The sequence below is a fragment of the Metopolophium dirhodum genome, chromosome 6 (genome assembly GCF_019925205.1).
Source record: "Metopolophium dirhodum isolate CAU chromosome 6, ASM1992520v1, whole genome shotgun sequence".
In the NCBI taxonomy this organism is placed as follows: Eukaryota; Metazoa; Arthropoda; class Insecta; order Hemiptera; family Aphididae; genus Metopolophium; species Metopolophium dirhodum.
The window spans coordinates 15,064,953-15,084,784 of NC_083565.1; the positions used below are offsets into that span (position 1 = coordinate 15,064,953).

Here is a 19,832-nt window from a genome sequence, read left to right on the forward strand (position 1 = left end):
TTAGTCTTATTAATTATTAGCATGCTCCTGTCTTGTTAATTAATCTATACATTTCAACAGTTCAATATAGGTAGGTATGTATTTAAATTTCCAGAAATTAAATCTAAAGACTAGGAATCAAAGTCATAGCACATTTGCGACGGGCTCAGAAATAATATGACGGATGCCACATACGACCCTAGGTCATTAAATATTAATATTTAATAAGATACAAAGTGACTTACCAAACATGCTCTCCTCTTTTAAAATCAATATTGAAGTTATTAAAAATCTGATTTTTGGAATTTTTAATAATATACTTAATAACTATATTTAAGACCATACTATACGTATTTTGATAACGTATGTGATATGTAAGTCCTAGTGTCCTAAATCAGTTTAATTTTACAGAAAGATATTTTTGTATTAAAGGTACATATAGATTTATAATAAAATACACTTCTTTAAATTAAAATACTCATTGTCTCATTTAATATAATTTGCAAAAATTTAAATTAATAATTTTTTTCAATAATGTGGCGAATGTACGGAAACTAAAACTTTAAAGTAGATACCTACTATAGCACTATATTATATACATTCCTATCCATAGATAAATTCACCTACCACCTACCACCTACGCATAAGAATATATTTCTCACAAAATGTTTAACAAATATGCATGAAAAAAAAAAATTACTTCTTGTTCTGCTGACAAATTTAAAATTATAGAAAGTAATATTTTTATTGAATATAGGCTAATTTTATTTAATTGTTACAAGATACGAAGTTTCAAAATATTTATAGTTTAGACACATTTTAAGCTATTTATACTAGGTACGAACTTATTTACAGTGCAGTTCTTCTGTAAGTCGGTAATTGGTATTGACTTATAACATATAAGTTGATAACACAAATATATAATATAATATTTTTGGCAAAATCTAGTTTAACCTACTGTATTACTAAATACTAATAGCAATTTAGCTAAAATACCCTTATTAGAAATAGAAGCTAACGCCTGACACACTGTCTCAACTAGAAATCGTTTTTTGAATGCTATATTGCTATAATATCATTGAATTCAAACTTAAAAAAATCGATTACTGCAGTGACCTACTGACGAGTTACGCTTAAAATATAATATATTATGATGTAGAGCGACTTATCCCGTAATTTTGTTGTTTAAAAGTGCATAGGTTATGTTAAAATTTAAACAAAAGTTAAGACAGTGAGAATTTATAGCATTCATTGGATATCGTGTTGACGTATAGTCGAGTAATACCTTCACGAGCCAAATTAATTTCAAGTTAACTAATTTGTTTTCTATTAACTTATTAATATGATTATTGATTTATTTAAAAAAAAAAAAAAAAACTATAATATTTCAAAGTATTATATGTATAAAGTAAAATCGTTGGCTCTCCTCCTCCTTATAGAATTCTTGCGGACGTCCATGATAATAAGAAAACATAAGTAGAATATATTTTGCTCAAAACGTACATACCAACAAATCTACTCAAATTATAATATGAAAGAACGTAACAGACACAACATCAATATTATAAAAAAAGGAGTAAAGTAGGTATCAGGTAACCACTCTGCTCTAGATACAGACATACAGTTGAAGGTCTCGAGTGTACCTTTGTCATTGAGGAGTAAGTCACTGTAATATTATTGCTCTTACGTAATTTATTTTACTATTTTTTAGTAAATAGAAATACAGTAAGTTGAATTATTTTTTACCGAAAAGATTGCATTTTTTAAAATGTCATTGTGTATGTATATACATTTATTATACTTTAAAAGTTTGAAGTACCCACAAATAATATTTTTAAATTACAACAAAATAACTAAAATCGTTAATCTTTGTTTAAATATCTAATTTCGTCCAAATTTAAACATAAAATAACTATACAAAAAACTTGTTTTAATCATTTTTAAATTTTTTGTTCACTATATGAACCAGTGGCATTTGTACCAGTCTAATATTTACATCAACCTGAAGTCAGCACGTTTAAAAATTATAATAAGTCTTATTTTTAAATTTTAAGGCCATAATCATACAAACCAACTTGTTATTATCTTATCTTTTAATTACTGATAAGTGATAACCAAATGAGTCCGAGGGGGCAGTTGGTATTCTACTAAGATGAGTGGTACTATAGTGTACGACATCAGAATATCAGATAAGACCTATTTTCTAAGTATAACATAATATAATATATAATGAAAATAATTATGATTAATTTTCATTATTAGTTATTTTTGACATAAGAGGCATATTTTGTATTTTAGTATTTGCATTTGACTGCTTGTAAATCAGTATTATAACTTAAAAGGTGTTTATTATTTTTTTACACATTGCTCAATTGTCCAATTTGGCTTTCCATTAAATATTCGACAAAATTGTTTATATTTAGCTTTGAAATCCGGTGTATGACATTCAAATACCTGAATATTTACCCCCCACCCCACTCCACCATTTAATAATATGTTGCATGTTATCTATTCAGAATTTATTATTTTATTTTATCAATTAAACTTTAACTTTTGCTCAAGTATTATGACGTATCAAAGAAGTAATAAAAATGATATGAACAATTTTGGTTATTAAAATGTTTTTTACTTATACATTTTAGTTGACAATTACATTAAGATAGCCGATAGGTAACCTACCAACTAATTAGATATAGGTAGGTACATTTTTCAATAAATTGTTATATAATATTATTTAACTGAAACGTTAAAACGTTGGTCAGTACCTTCTTAGGATAGCATTTTTATATATTTATGAGTTATAACTAAGTAGGTGCCTCTTAAAAATTATTTTCAATCTTCAAATCAAAATTGTAGGCCGTACACACGAATTAACTATAATAATATGTTAAATGTTTATACAGGTACATTTAATTGTAATATTATTCCCATTTCTAAATATAATATCATTAATCCTTCGGATACGAATAATAGCATGCAATTGATATCTTGATAGCTTATTCTAAAAGCACGTACAATCATCCAAATTTCCAATAATTATTAATTACGATAACAACAGAAATATCCTATGCTACGTAATATGCAAATTCAAAATCCCTAAAGTTATAACAACAGTTAAAACAATCACTAGGTATGTTATAATGTATTATTGATATATATAACAATATTATGATTATATATTAAATAAATTACATAATATGTAAGTCTAAATGTGTACCTAAATGACCCATATTACCTAAGAGTACCTAAATCTCGGTAATGATTTATTCGATAGGTACCATTTTTTTGTCAATACTCAGTGTTTAGGCTATGCAATTAGTCTTAATCATTGCATAATTTCAATACCTATCACTTTTTTTCCTCATACCAAGCCTGTAAATCATTATTTGTTTATATTTGTTTTTTTGCAGTATGTTCTCAGTATTTTCTCATAATTATTAATAGAGATTAAAGAACAATATATTAATATACCTACTAAATTGATTTTACTCTTAAACAAAGTATAATATGATACAATTTTAAAAGATGTACTTATAATAAGATAAATAATGTACATAGGCACCTAATCACCTAATGGGGTCATGTACTCACGTATAATATTTATATAGTATTATTTTCAATTTTGACAGTACCTAACGGCTAACATTAATACTACAAAATGATGCAGTTGTTGAAACTATGCGTTGTTATAATAATATAATATTATTATGAAGCTTTTGCACTTGATTAATTAAAATAGGAACATTATTTTTTTTCATTAATATTAAATTTTAACGGTCGACCGATCGTTAAGAAAATTAATATACTCGTATTAATGTTTAATATTACATTTAAAAATAACACATGGACACTGTGGTTTCGATATCATTAAAATTAATATTAGAAGTAAGTACAGAATATTATGTATTTTTATAATAGATATTATTCTTTGCCGGAAGTTATATATTGAATTTTCGTTTTCAGTAACGCGATAGTGTCACAGTGATTAGAATCCATTATGTGTAATAACTTTTTGGCTTGGGTATAAATAATACTTATTCGTCATTAAGTAAACACAAAAGACAACATTTATCATTCAAATTGATCAAATAAATATTGTGGATGGTGCGCACAGTATAAAGTAATAACATAAGAAAATAAGATATATTATATGATATAGGTATTAGATAGGTATACCTATTTATAACTAAAAATATTATTTTATTAAAAATAAATAAATTTAAAAACACACAATCTTTACATAGGTACCTACTAAAAGTTATAAATGTACAGCCAATTATCCAATTAAGTTGATTTATAATGAGAATGTGGTATTAAATATTAGTTAATAAGTAAATTGAAATAACAATAACATTTACCTAACAAATAATATAATAAATTATAATTTTTTTTATATATAATATAATCTGCAAGAATATCATTATAATTTATATTATGATAATATTATAATGTAAAAATAAATCAACTAACAACTAAGTAGATACCTATATAAGTTACCTACATAATAATATGATTTCGTTCTTATAAAAACAAAATAAGTTTAATAATAACACTACTCTATTAGTATATACCAACTTAGGTAGTTAATTCGTTAGTAATCGTGACCGTATTAAATAATTATGCAAGTCCACGGCATTTCGTAAAAGTTTTTAACTCTTTTAAGATCAGAAAAGCTTCCATTTTCTCATAGTAATCCGTGTTTACTATGATATTTTTTGTTGTTTAAATGCGTGATAAATTACAAGTAACATTAAAGAGTAAGACCATCTATCAACAAATCCTTCTTTCTACAACGTAAAAATATGTTATAAAAAACCGTATCTACATAATATATTCGTAAATACTCGTTGATAAAAAAAAAAATATTGTATAATTTGTTGGTGCTTATTGGACGTTAGAATTTATTTTATTATTTTTATTATTTTACTATGCATGTAGCATATAATGTCTTATAATTCCAAATACTATGTTCTAAGTGGTGATACGAACAACACAATTTGTATATTTAATATAGTAATGACTGTAGTACAAGGTTGTTTTATTCAGAATAAAATGAACCGATGTAATATCTCAAAGTCGCCATTTATTTTCTGTACCTACACTAATGTTCACAAATGAATTTTATATGGACGCGTGCAAGAGACGTCGATTTATAAATGTTTTTCAATTCTCATATAATAAATTCACGTGACATTCAGTATTACCCCCTAAAAAAAATCACATGAATATTAGGTATGTACAAAATAATAATACACACACTGAATATAATAATTAAATTAAACCAAGTGAAGATCAGTGTTTACTGTTTTATTATCAAATTGTTATAGGTTGTCACATGAATGTGGACGACGGATATTGTCAACGCTCGTAATATAATTATTTATTTATTTATTTATTTAATTTGATTGCATATACATATGGATACTGGGCCTCATTGAGAAAACTTGTGCGGGGGCCCAAACAATAAAATATATATGTATAGATATAACGGATTATTGCAAACATATATATTAATTTAATTGAATAATGAATATAATGATAACCGACGAGGTATTCCTTGATTGGATCTTTCGTTTGATAATATTGTGACAGTTGTCGTATTATTTAGAGCAAGGCAGAAACTGAAGTCTAAAATTGTATTCAAGCATACCGCAATACCGTATATTATAATATACACGAAAATTATTATGCCGGGTGAGATTCATCAGGAATGCTAACCCCCATTTTCTCTTAATAATATGTTTAATCAAATTCTGATTTTCGGGATTTCCAATCTAAGAGACCATAGTTTCAAAAGTCTATTATTATAGTTAGAATGTAACACTTATAGTGAGTTATACAAGTGCCATGATTTACATAAGTAGAAAATATAGTTGAATAGGTATAATTTCAACAAAAAGTTAAAAGTAAAATAAAAATTGTATTTTGAAAACAGTTAATTAAATACAGTAGGTACGGTCCGAAACTCTAAGACGTAGAAAACTGAATTTTAATGAAATAAAATTAAAATATTGTTAAGCAATTTATCATCACATGTATTATAATATTGTCTAACTCCATTATTATTAATTATTATTATAATTATTATGTATTATTTTTTTTTCGTTTATAATATTTATAACTTTTAGTTTATATTGTAATAGTCGATAGTTAAAATACCATGTACTTATAATATGTTAAAATCTCATTAACTAGGAAAGTGGCCGAAAAAAAAGATAAATGTGATTGAAAAAAAATGCCAATTATTATCACATTATCTAATTATTAAAATACCAAATTCTAAAAAAATATTCAAGTAACCTAATCACCATAATAATTATAAATTAATATTAATATGTAATGTAGGTACTAATGTGAATAATATGTGATAACTTGTGTGTTATATAATATTATGTTTGCTATAAAAAAATATGAACAAATTCATGTCAACTACAAAAGGTTGGATCTCCCTGCCCTATATTATAACAGTAAAATTATAATTTCTAAATTATTAAAATAAATATTTTGTAACGTGTTATAATCGGATCAGTGGTAAAAGCACGATTTTTCAATTGGGGGGGGTGGGGGGGGGGGGCTTGAAAATCAATAATTACTGAGTTGTGACCAGATTAGGTTTGAAAAATAAATCAAGTGCTTTTTTAGTTCTAACTTACACGAAACAAAATATAAACAAACATATATGAAAAAAAACATTTAATCATAAAAATTATGGGCAGTAAGATACAATTTTATTTTTATTTTTCTTGTCTAATTGCAGAAGTTCAAGAGAGGTATTCAGACATTTTTGTACATTTTCAACTTCTCAATTATTCTATTTTATTCATGTTGGCTATAATAGCCAATACGTTAAGACGTATATAAATACACGTCTTTGCTTACTAGCTTACTAGTTTACAATTGAAATTAAATAAATATAAAAATTATAGTAATTATAATACCTTCAATGGGAGAGAGGCTTCAGCCTTTTAGCCCCGACTGCGTACGCCAATGCTTATACCCACGCGTTGTTGTTTAATGCTGTAATTTCTAAGTTTTTTATTGTTTTTTTTTTTTTTTTGTACCAAACAAAATGTTTATAAACTCTAGAGTTTCTATTGTTTCACAAGCCACAATGAATCTTAAATCATTATATTTTGTTCTTAATATTATATTATACAATTCATTCTAGACTGAGAATAAAAAATAACAACATTTTTACTACTATATACTATTATTTCTATTATGAGAATTAAAATAATTTCTGGGAAATTAAAAACGTAGTACATTAAACGTAGGTAGGTACCATTCATAATATTATGGTTTTGTATTTTCGTATTTTTACTAGAATAATAATAATACTATTAGTTTTAATCCATCGAATGGGTTTTAATTACTGTTCATATTGAAAGCTGTCATATTGCATTTTTGTAAACATATTTTTTTTATAATAAAGTTGAATATAATAGGTGTGTATTACCTATATTGGTTGAAATTTTTTTTCGTTAGTACACAGGTGACAGGTGTGAGGATGTTTCATTTTGAGTGATATCATATTTAAATAAAACGTTGCCCCTTTTATATAAATTATATAACACAGAAATATTATACATTCGAACAAAGAGAGGAAATAATAATATGTCAAACAAAACTAATCCACAGTTTATCATAATGGTTTTTCTAAAATAAAAATCAATTCAAATATATTTTATTTTTATTGAGAGACAAAAAAAAGTTATTAAATATTAAATGTACAATTATTATGAACGACTAAATGAAAATTTTAATGAGGTTTCTTTATAAAACTGATCTGATATTTTGATTATTAATATAATATTTGAATTGATATAAGTAGGTAGGTGCATATGCAATGGTTATTAGTTATTTGCAATTTAATTCATCTTTATAAATTATATTAAAATAAAATTCAAAATACAAAACGAAAAACATAAACTGATAAAGTTACAAAATATGACGAAGTACCTAAACGACTAATTTAATATTATATTAAGTTAAAATGTCATGTATAATGTATCTTTCAAAGAGTATTAATTCATTCAAGCAAATATTACGACAGAAAATATTTATTTAAGAGCGTAAAACGCGTACCGCTTGTTTTTGAAAACATTAAATTAGTGGTAAAAGGAATTGACTTTTGATATGTACGTATGTGCTCATAACAAGAAAATCAACATAATATATTTACTTTTAATATTATTATGAGCTAGGTACCTATTTCATTAATTACTTCAACAGCTATTAATACTGAGTGTCTGTGTAAATATTACTAAGTTTAATAATATTCCGTCTTAGTTATAACTAGGGGCCGCGTTACACTGTAGCAAAAGGTGGGCTAGTCCCCCCCCGACATTTTATTTTGCCCCTTTGTTGCCCCATCCCCAAACTATAATATAATGTTGACAATTTTAATATCAAAAACATTTAATTTTGCACATTTAGAAATAAAAATACTCAATAATAAGTTAACACTAACTGCATACTTTCTAAAATCTCATACATCAAAAAATAAAAAGTTATCTATTGTTACTTACTAGTAAAAGAAACGGAGGGAATTTGAAGTTTTAGTGTAGTACATTTGTGATAATAATAATAGTAGGTATATTTTAGATTCTGAGCGGAGCGATGAATGTATCGATTTTAGAATGGCGTGTGTGTGTGTTTTTTTTTTTTATTATTTTTTTTTGTGTCTGTGTAATGTTAGGCTAGGTTGAGTAGTCGAAATAATGGTTAGATTTTCAACTTCAGTATCTTGATCGATGGGAAAGTGGATCTAGTTGGTGCATTCGGAGGTCAACCCATTAACAGTAATTTTCATAAGCACCAGCAAAAACAAAATAAAAATTAAGAAAAAACGGGATTTTGACAAAATTGATTTTAGTTTTTGGTGTAACTCTAAAACAATTTACCAGACAAATGTAGATACATGAAATTTTCACTGGTTTTTATATTAGCATTTTCTATACACCATATAGTTTTCATAATAATTCGACTTGTTTTTAGATGCTTACGCACATTTTAAGTTTCCAATTTTTTAGTTTTTTTTTCTTTAAATATCAATAAAATGCGTTAGGTAAAAAAGATTGAACATTTAATACAAGATTCCTCATAAGTTTGTCTAATTTTATCAAATAAAAATCTCTACCAAAAAGTCAAATTAAATTTTTATGAGCATTTTAAGTTCAAATTTTTACAACATTGGATATTCACTCAATTTCTCATGTAGCGATTTTCTTATTTGTTGTAATTTAAAAATGAATAACTGTAGATACATGAAAATTTAACTGAATGTTTATATTTTCATTTTCTATACCTACACCGTAACATTTTAAAAATATTTCGACTCGTTTTGAGCTGTTTACTAACATTTTCAGTTTTAGTTTTGTGTAGTTTTTTTTTCTATGGTAAAATTTTCAATAAAATTTTATTTGTTGGGAAAAAGAGCGTGAAAATGTATACAAGGCTCCTGATATATTGTTACTTTAGCAGATGAAAAATATTAAAAATACTTGGTCTTTTTTTTATAAGTATTTAAAGTTTAAATTTTTCAAAATTTATGAAATTTAAAACTTAATAATTATTTTGTAGTTAAAAATGTATAAAAAGTTCAACTTTTATAGCTAAGGATTGAACATTTAAAACGAGGTTCCACATACATAGGTTATATTATATAAGTTACTTTATTCACAATAATATTTTCATCTAATATACTTAGTAATATCATAGGCTGACTGACCGTCTTCGCTCAGAATCGTTTTTCTTATACAATGGTATATTATATCATTGATTTAAAATTTAATTTCTTCTCACTACACAATCCATTACAAATAGTCACTTGTAACCTATAATTGTACAACAAAGTGACACTCACTTGCCCACCTTTATTGATTATCCATTTAAAAATATAGTATATTATACCCAAAACGTTTTTAGCAATACTTTTCTGAAAATATGGTATAAACAAATCAATGGGTGATCGAGTAGCCATATTTAATTACATAAATGCCCCCATAAATGCCCCCCCTCCCATTCAAAAATATCTGATGCCGCCACTGGAATTATAACTTAAAAAACTTTATAACAACTTAGAACATTTTAACATTAATGCAAAAAGTTTCAGAACGTTTCGAACCAAATTAACATGATTGTTATGTTGTGTGGTTAGCATAAGTATTATAATATGTATCATAATTATACAAATATAGTTGAATATTATGTCCTGACTCCTAAATGTCGTAAATGTTGAGAACCATCGTGTTGAAGGTATGGGGTTGGTAGTTATAGCCGTTGTAGGGAGAAGTATTTTCTAATATAATATACCTACTAACATTTAACATATTGTTGATTGGACCTGTATATTTGCCGGTGGTAGTGGTCAGAGATGTTTGTTGTTGATAATTTTGTTAAAACTCAAATGTGGGTCGCATAACATTATTTTAGGCTGATTTGTATAATGGAGCTATTGAGGTTTGTTTATTCATAACTCTATGAATGAAATGTTAGTATCATCAAATTGGAAACTATTCTCAATAAGTTTCTCCATTCTACCATAATACATACCAATCACAGCCAAAAACATATTTTGATTTTCCTTCATACCTCTCAATCACCAAAAAGCGGGTGAGTGAATGTCACTCTGATGTATAGTAGGTATAAGTGGGTCACTGTAATGGATTGTATTAAATTTGAATCCATTGAGATCATTGTATACGAAAAACGATGTAAACATTTATAAAAATTAGTTTAGCAACGACTTTTGCGGAAGATAGTTTTGCGTTTGTAAGAATATAAGAACTTCTAAGGCTTAGTGAATAGTTGTTCTATGTAACGTTATTTTTTTCTCAGAATTTTTCTTGACGTTAAAAAATTATTTGAACGTGTAGATCATAAAATCATTAATATTAGATTTGGTGCATGTCGTTACCCTAATGACAATATTTCGTAACTCAAATTTTGTCGATATTGACTTTTTGATATCAAAATATTTATAATCTCTTTGCGGTTGTTTTCTTTGTGCACCTTCGTTACGACGATAAACCTGATGTTTTCCCTCCAAAACCAATTTAAGTTATACTCGGTTAAACTTGTATTTAAATACAGATACATCCATTCTAAAAATATTAAAAATTTATTTAAAATACTTTTTTTTCATTTTACTTAATAAAAATGGGTTTGCACTTTTGCAGAATTAATTTTGTAGGTAATTATTAATTTAAAATAGTGTAATGTTACATTTAACTAGGTATTATTAGAACATTTTTTGTACCCCTTCTTAAATTTATACGGAAAAATGAAAATAAATAAAACTTGTTTTATAATAATAATTTTGAAATTGATTATTTGTAATGTAATGCGTCTAGACAATAAGGGCAGTGATATCTACCGCCGCGCTCGTTCTCCTAAACACTGAAACCTTCTTCGACTGCCTGACAGTCATATTTTCTGCTAGATAGCGCTACCATATACGATTTTTGTTTTTTCTCAAAGACGATGACGCCAAACGCGCATAATAATATGACGTGTTGACGTGTTGTCTACGTCAAAAAATATAATATTACAGATTCAAAATATCGTCTTATTTCGGTAACATAGTATACGATTTCAAAAGTTTTAGAAAAATTTATAAAAATTTGTTAAACAACGATTTTTCTAGAAGATAATTTTGCTTTTGTAAAAATATAGAAACTCCTAAGGCTCATTGATTAGTGATACAAACGTTATTTTTTACTTGGAATTTTTCTTGACGCTAAAAAATCATTAGAATGTTTGGATCATAAAATTATTAACTTTAGATTTTGTGCATGTAACACGTACAATATTGTACATATATAGGAATAATTCAAGTATTGCAAAGCAAATCACTATAACCGAAATAAATGCATTATGCATATCCATACTTGAATACCTCCTTCCATATACCTATTCTATATTTTATTACACTCCACTTCTTCTTATTAATTGGATTTAATTGATTAATTACGATTTTAATTACGATAACATGTTTTTCCATTTTCTGCAGATTCAAAATAAAGATTTTTCTTTTAGATAATATTTACAATAACGCTCACCTATATGGTAAATATAAATATGTAATAATATTATATTATGAAGTTTTTTTGGCATTTTTTCAATAAAAATAATAGTTTTAAAAAGAATAGTTATTAACACCATTTTTTATTACCCAACAATCAACATTTATATTACAGTAGCTACTGATCTAGTGAATTGATCTATTCAATTTGTATTTTAAATTACATTCGGTTTTTAAATATTATCATTTTATAATACTTAATAATTTGAAAATTTTTATTCTTCTGTTCAAAAAAATTATAATTTGTTACTTTTAAAATATAGTAATATTTATCATGTAAATATTTAAATATAGCAACTTTATTATAGGTATAAAAAATATTTTAGCAACGATTAAAATTCATGGCCATTATTTCTATAAAACTGGTTTCGATTAGTTTGTATGTATATTTAGCCGCTAGTAAGCCTTCAGTCACTACTCAGTACTCTCTGTTAGCTTCGCATCGTCTTACAGGCTACAACAAAATTCACATAATATTTTGAATAAAATGATTTCAATTAAAGATAAGACATTTCTTTTGAAACTTATTTTATTAATTTTATACCTGGATTTCACAATATGTGCAGGTAGTCTATAATTTTTGATATGTGTCTTAATAAGTTAAGTTTATTTAGGAAACATATATTTTAAATACCTATTTGTTTTAAGGTTGTGACAGTAATCAACTGTTATATACAGAAGTTGGATGTAAACCTATTTTTGAAAATGGTTCAGATTTTTGCGCAGTGGCATACGACTGTGGTAAATATTCTCGTTAGTAGATGCGTATTATTTTTATAATTTGAATTTAACTTTTGTACAAAATGTGTTTACAAGATCAAATGACAACTCTTATCTTAATGGAAATGTGTACTCACCAAAAGATAATATCTCTCAGATTGACTCCGAGTTAAGCCTATGTGTGTCCGGTTGCTTCTGCGATCAAAAAACGATTAATAAGTAAAATAAGTAAATAATAAAATATATGTATAGTAGCTTGTAATTATTAAATTACTTAATACTCGCTGAAATAATATAGTATTTTAATCGTAAAAAGTTAAAATTTGAAATCTTATTAATTTGTATTATCGTCTTAAATGAATAATTCTATTCTCATTTTTCAGCAAAACTACAACTACATTTGCATGCGAATATGATCGATGTCCGTCTTATTTCTCATTATTGCCCGACACATGTTATTATAAATTTGACAAAAATGTATGCTGTGAGACTGAATTGTACTGTCGTAAGTTTCTTAACTGTTCAATTAAAATGTTATTGGTATAAAAACAAATATTATAATATTATTTTGAATAATTGGGAGAACTGAAAAAGTGCACTATTCGTGATTATTTTAAAGTATATACTATATAGCACTGTATTGCATCGTTAATAGTTATCACTTTCCATAATTCATATATAACTTACATGTAACTACGTGATTTATGAATCTAGAACTAAATATAGGAAATTAATAATAAATATAATAGCAGTAGGTAATTGCAGTATTCTAATGCGTTCAAATATAATTCAAACTATTGAAGTTCAATACCACATGATTTCCCAATTTATATTTTCTATATTTTACTAAAAGTAGGTATAAACACATCTAAAACCTAAATAACACAGACAAATTATTGTTGTTTTGAATAATTATAGTTGTATATTTTTATATTAGAATATTTAATTAAGGCTAGGTCATATATAACGCGTCAGCCTGAAAATGCTTCACTCGAATACAAAACAATATATTTGGTTCTCCTCTCTACAAGTTCGATAATAAGTAAATTCGCTCAAATATTAGCTATAAACAACCTGTAGTAAGAATCGTATATCTAAGTAGATGTTGTATAATGTACCTATGTATTAAACGAGTAAAGCCAGAGATTGTGAAGATGAAGTCAGAGCATGGTACCTACACTGCTGGAGTTTGAACCGACAGCAGAGGAGGATCTGTGTGAACACTACTCCTCTAATGTTTTAAATTTAATACAACGTTACATAAAAAATGTAATTTAAAGCAAGGGGGATAAGGAAGCATTTACCTTGCTAGAGTCTAGAATCAAGATCAAACTTTACCATCTGTAACAATGTCCTATAAATTATTTTATTCTTCTAATGAGGCACATTTGGTTTTGGGGGATAAAACTTTGTCCACCTGAAGATTTTCTGCTCTAGCTCAAGTCAGCGTCGGTTGTATTAAATTGCCATTAGTAAAAAAACTACAATTGCATTAGAATGGTTATTTTCAATAGTTTCAAAACATTCATAGTGAAAAATTATGAAACAATTATACCATATGGTGGCATGTGAATATCGGGTCTAACTAATAATAAAAAAAAAAAAAATTAAATGAAATTAAGTAAAAGTGATTTTAACCCTGTAATAAATAGTTAGGATGTTTAAATATGGCTCATTGTAACACTACATTTATTAAATATGTATAGGTACGGCTAATGATAAATCGTGTAGAAAATTTAAATGCAATTATGAACTTCTTTACATGTAAAATATTTTGAATCGAGACGCTCCTCTTTATTATGAAGAAAAGGATGGATGTCCCATCAACTGGTATCGACGTAAGTTGAAAATATAAAAATATTAATTGGTTTTCAGTTATCAATTATCAAAAATAGTTTGTTTATAATAAAATAATATCATTATATCTATAGAATAAGACGATAATATCTGTACTTATATTTATAAATTAATTCAATAATCCAACTTCTTATTTGAAGAATTCATAAATTATAATTTTAATTTACGTAGTATGTATTTATATAATTATGTAAAAGCAAAATTTAAAACTAACCTTGGGATATGTAACTATTTAAGTATCTTTTTAAATATATCAAAACTTTCTTACAATATATTAATACAAAATCAAATTATAATAAATAACAATCATAGTACCGCAGCAACTAGTTATAGTTACACATTTTACATCTGGAAACGCCATATTATGGATATTTCAAAATAAAAGATTTGAAACATGTTTCAAATAGAGGTATGTATAGCTACGTTTTAAAATAATATTTTGCAGCGTACTTCACATGATGGCGCCACATAATCCATCCACATCAATCGGTAAAAAAAAAGGTTATGAACCAAATATGATATTTTTATGCAACAACAAAATATTATTACAATTATTTAAAAATATTTATTCGACAAAATGGCCAAACATATAGAGGAGTTATAGGAACAATTTCCTAAAAGTTTGACTATGTTAAAAATATTTCAACTACTTTTGTTTATTAATTATTGTTACAGTTCTTTATCATAGTGATTTTAAAACAATATCTTTTATAAAATTCACAATATCTTCATAAAATACTCAAACAAATATCAATACCTAGTTTTTATTTGTTAAGGTGAAACCTAAAGTCGTCCAAACACTCTAAATTGTTACCAGGGGTGGATTTTTTCGGCCGGGGAAATATGGATCAAACCGGCCCTGCACCACAAATGTGACCTCCCCACCCTAAAAAAATGGTCATAATTTTACTCAAATTTCAAAATTTGTTTAGTCTTACACCTAAATTAGTAAAATATATAATAGGTACCTATAATTAAAGCTATAACAGTTTTGGATTAATCAGATAAGGTTAACCTGTTCAGACTGTTCTAACTTGAACTTGAAGTTAATCTTATAACATTTTAGATTCTGAGCGGAGCGATGATGTATGTTTTTTTTCAATTTTTATTTTAATTTTCTTTTTTTTGTGTCAGCCACCACCTTTTAGGACAGTAAAAATACTTAGATTTTCTTCAATGGTATCTTTTCTGATAGGAAAGTGAATCTAGTTAATACTTTGGGGGATCAAAAGTAAAAATTCACTGTAGTTTTCAAAAGCACTGTTGAAAAACAAAAGAATATTAAGGAAAAAGGGGGAATTTTTACGCAAAATCTGTTTTTGAGAAAATCGAGTTTGGTTTTTGGTGCAACTCTAAAACAAATAACCGTAGGTACATGACATTTTGACTGAATGTTTATATTAGCATTTTCTATACACAATATAACACTTTCAAAATATTTTGACTTATTTTGAGCTGTTACCAGACATTTTTAGTTTCTACTTTTTAAATTTTTTTTTCTTTAAATATCAATAAAATTTTATTTGTTGGTTAAAAAAGCTTGAAAATTTAATAGAAAGCTCCTTTATATTGTTTCAAAGGCAAATGAAAATTAAAAATCCAGTCACAATATTTTTCATAAGCATTTAAAGTTCAAGTATGGACAAAATAAGTAAAAATGACGAAAATTTGCAAATTATTTGAGTTAGAAATTCATTAAAAATATTCTTTTTAAATCTAAGATTTTAAAATGTAAAACAAGATTCCTCATAAGTTTTTCTACATTTATCAAAAAAAAAATGTCTACAAGAAAGTCATATTAAATTTTTACGAGCGTGTGAAATTCATATTTTTACAACATTTGATATTCACTCGATTTCTCATGTAACGGTTTTGTTATTTTGTTGTAATTAAAAAACGAATGACTGTAGATACTTGAAAATTTCACTGAATGTTTATACACCATACAGTTTTGAAAATAATTGTAACAATAGCGATTGAAAAATATTAGAAATACATAGGCACAACATTTTTTTATAAGCATTGAAGTTAGGTTAGGACAAAAATTACCAAATTTAAAATTTAATAATTATTTTGTAGTTAAAAATTTATAAAATGTACAACTTTTATAGCTAAGGATTGAAAATTTAAAACAAAAGGCTCCATGTAAATGGGTTCCATTAACAGTTTTTTCTTTTTTCTCGTACCTTTTCAGCGCCACCGTTCTTTCGTTTTTCTCCAGTGTCACGCATAATTTAAATTGCACAGTTCAATTGAATTTTTTTATAAGTACTGTAACTGACTTGGTAACTCGTTTGTGTAAAAAGTTCAAAATAAAAATAAATACAAAAAATGATAAGATAAGGTTATCAATGTTATCAGAAACTAACTGAATTCTACCATAGAGTATAAAATATAAATACTAAAATACCAATACCACAGATTTCTAAATAATCCATTAGCATGAATGGGAGGGAAAATAGTGTAAATACCAAAATTCCTACTATGAATTGTAATAGTTTAAGATATTAAAAATAATACCTTCGTAGGTATTTGATTTTTAATATATTTTATGCTTAATTTATAAAAATATATTATTTTTTTTTGTAATTATATTATAATAATTATAGCGGCCCTGCCGGCCCATCGGGAAGATTCCCGATTTCCCGATAGGCCAATCCGCCCCTGGTAATTACACTGAAATCTTTCATTCTGATACATTCATCAATCATCAACAATATTAATTATCATTGCACATTTTCCATTGTGTATTTTTTTGAAAAATTAACAATTAATATAAGCTTTAAATAGTTAAATTTAATCTGTACTTTTAAATATCAGATCTTGGTACTATTTAACTAATGCATCATTATTTCAATGTTTTTTTGCAGTAGTTTTGTGTAACAGTTTACCAAATGTGCAAATTTCTTGAATAATAAAAATACTATGTCATTATTATTCAATTTAGGAACCTACTTAAAATATTATATTACAATGATTACATCGCACAATTACACTAACATATTAAGATTTAAGTCTTGTACATTTTCGATATTATATTCTTTTTAAATATTAAGGTGAATTCAAAATTATCTCTTAATTTATATTCCCGCTTAATACAAATAAATTTCATCCGATTGGTTGAGCGTTTAAACTAACTTTGAATAATTAGAAATGCCCGCGCGGCGCCCTGAAGAAAATTGCGCAGGCGAGTTAAAAACTTACCGTGGCCTTAAATGATAATCCAAGATTATCCAAGTTATTTAAATTTCCCTGGTTTCTACTTTAATGCGACTTTGAATGCTGACGAACTTAAGTATCGTCTCCCTCTTGGGACTCACAGCTACAATATATCTGTTTTTGCGTCTCTCTGCTCCACTTCCTTCCTTATATCAAAGGGGGAACGGTTTAAAATCTCATCAGGCCTCGCGAGCTCTGTCTTTGGTATTTCAACAACCTGTTTTCTAAAATCTAAATATATGTATATAATAATACATTGTAGGTATATCAGTTTATGTATATTGTATTATGTATTATGTATATACATATATCGTATATTAATATTATATCAAAATTGAATTATCGTTATGAATGCAATGCACGTTTCTGAATTTCTCACCCAAATCGATACGGATTATATTGATACAGAATACCTATATTATAATAAAATATATAAAGAGACGATTTTTTAAATTATTATTTTCTTTAGCTCAGTGGGTAGTTACTGAATTCTGAACAGGTGAGTCTTTACTTTTTTACTGTACCTATAAATAAGTTGTAAATTAAAAGTATGGGCACCTAACTCAATTATGATTTTATTTCCAAAAAAACTTTTATCGTTTATTTTTAATAAATATGCATATACTTTTGTACTTATTTTAATATGAAGTAGGTGGCATTTGTAACTAATTTGTGAATTTTAAGTATCTTATCGTATCCTTTATCATTAAATATTTCAATTATTTTAAAATCCATATTTATGATATTAATGTACGTAATATAAAAAAAAATCTACCTTTACAAATACAAATACCTAAAGATACTTTTTTCAACAATCAAATTTTGAATATTTAAATTTATACCATTTTAATAGTTTGTAATATCTTTTTATATAGCAGACGTCTATACGATTTAATTATTACTGAATGTCTGGATTTACTATATAATTTATTATTCATTGACAGCATTACAAAAAAAAAAAAACATGGAAGTCAAATTACTTTAAAGTAGATTTCTAGTGTTGACTTCGTGATTGTGTAAATCAATGTAAAGGAAGTATTAATGATAAATTATAGGATACTAAATCAATTCTAAGTAATGTGTCCGTCTTTATTTGTAAAGATGTTTTATAATTTATATAATATTATTATATTGTGCACTGTTGTCTATTAGTGATATATTTTTGTATAAGCAATACGGTATGTTTATTTAGTTTGTGTGCTGAAAACATCGCAAATAATATCATACATTGGTCTAATGTGGCACAGTGGTTGGCCTCAGTCTCTAACGCGTTCTGAAATCAAGCAACAGCCGTGTCCCTAATTCCCAGATAAGTGATCACTCAGGTTTTTAGCGACAAATCCTCATCACGTATTATACACGTATTCGGAACCAATCGTACTCCCCTACAGTAAAAACATGCTTATAACCATGCAGTTGACGCCTTAAAATTAAATAATTTTTACTATTAATAATAATAATAGCATATACAAAGTAATTCCCCAAGCATGCTGACCCCATTTTTTTTCGATAATGTATAATTATTTAAAGTTTGATTTTGGAATTTTTAAATATACCATATTTTCAAATTCTTCTGATTTTTTTCTACTACTTATAAGGAGTGTCCTGTAGAGATACAAACTTCTGTTTTTCAAATGATAGCATCCCTTTTCAACTTTAAATTATACAGTAGATAATTTTTCGGTAACCTATTTTTTTCAAATTTAAAAATACACACGGGGAATCTTGTATTAAGTGTTTGGTGCTTAGGAATAAATAATAAATATGTTATTAATTATTATTATATTATAATTGTATATTGACACATGATACATTTCACAATTTCCGTAAAAGTAAAGTCAAAATGTTCATAAAACTATAAAAGAAAATAAATTACAATATATTTTCGGGATTTCGTAATTGCTGTTTGAACAACTTATAAGCAACGTCCGAACATTGTACTTTAATGTAAATCTATTTTGAAATTTATCAA

General features: G+C 26.1%; 1 protein-coding gene across 3 annotated transcripts; it reads left to right on the forward strand.

Annotated features, from left to right (window-relative positions):
• Positions 1-12,487: 12,487 nt before the first annotated feature.
• LOC132947113 (uncharacterized) lies at positions 12,488-14,856 on the forward strand. 3 transcript variants are annotated; one of them, XR_009664828.1, is made up of 5 exons: positions 12,488-12,630; positions 12,713-12,805; positions 12,881-13,012; positions 13,168-13,289; positions 14,491-14,856. XR_009664828.1 is itself a non-coding variant. In XM_061017312.1 (5 exons), the coding sequence occupies exons 1-5, from the start codon at positions 12,552-12,554 to the stop codon at positions 14,550-14,552; spliced, it is 495 nt and encodes a 164-aa protein (XP_060873295.1). In that variant the 5' UTR covers positions 12,488-12,551; the 3' UTR covers positions 14,553-14,856. The 3 variants fall into 3 exon arrangements, 1 of the variants encoding a protein (XP_060873295.1); XR_009664829.1 differs by having other exon boundaries at positions 12,881-13,003; XM_061017312.1 differs by having other exon boundaries at positions 12,865-13,003.
• The last annotated feature ends 4,976 nt before the right edge of the window (positions 14,857-19,832 follow it).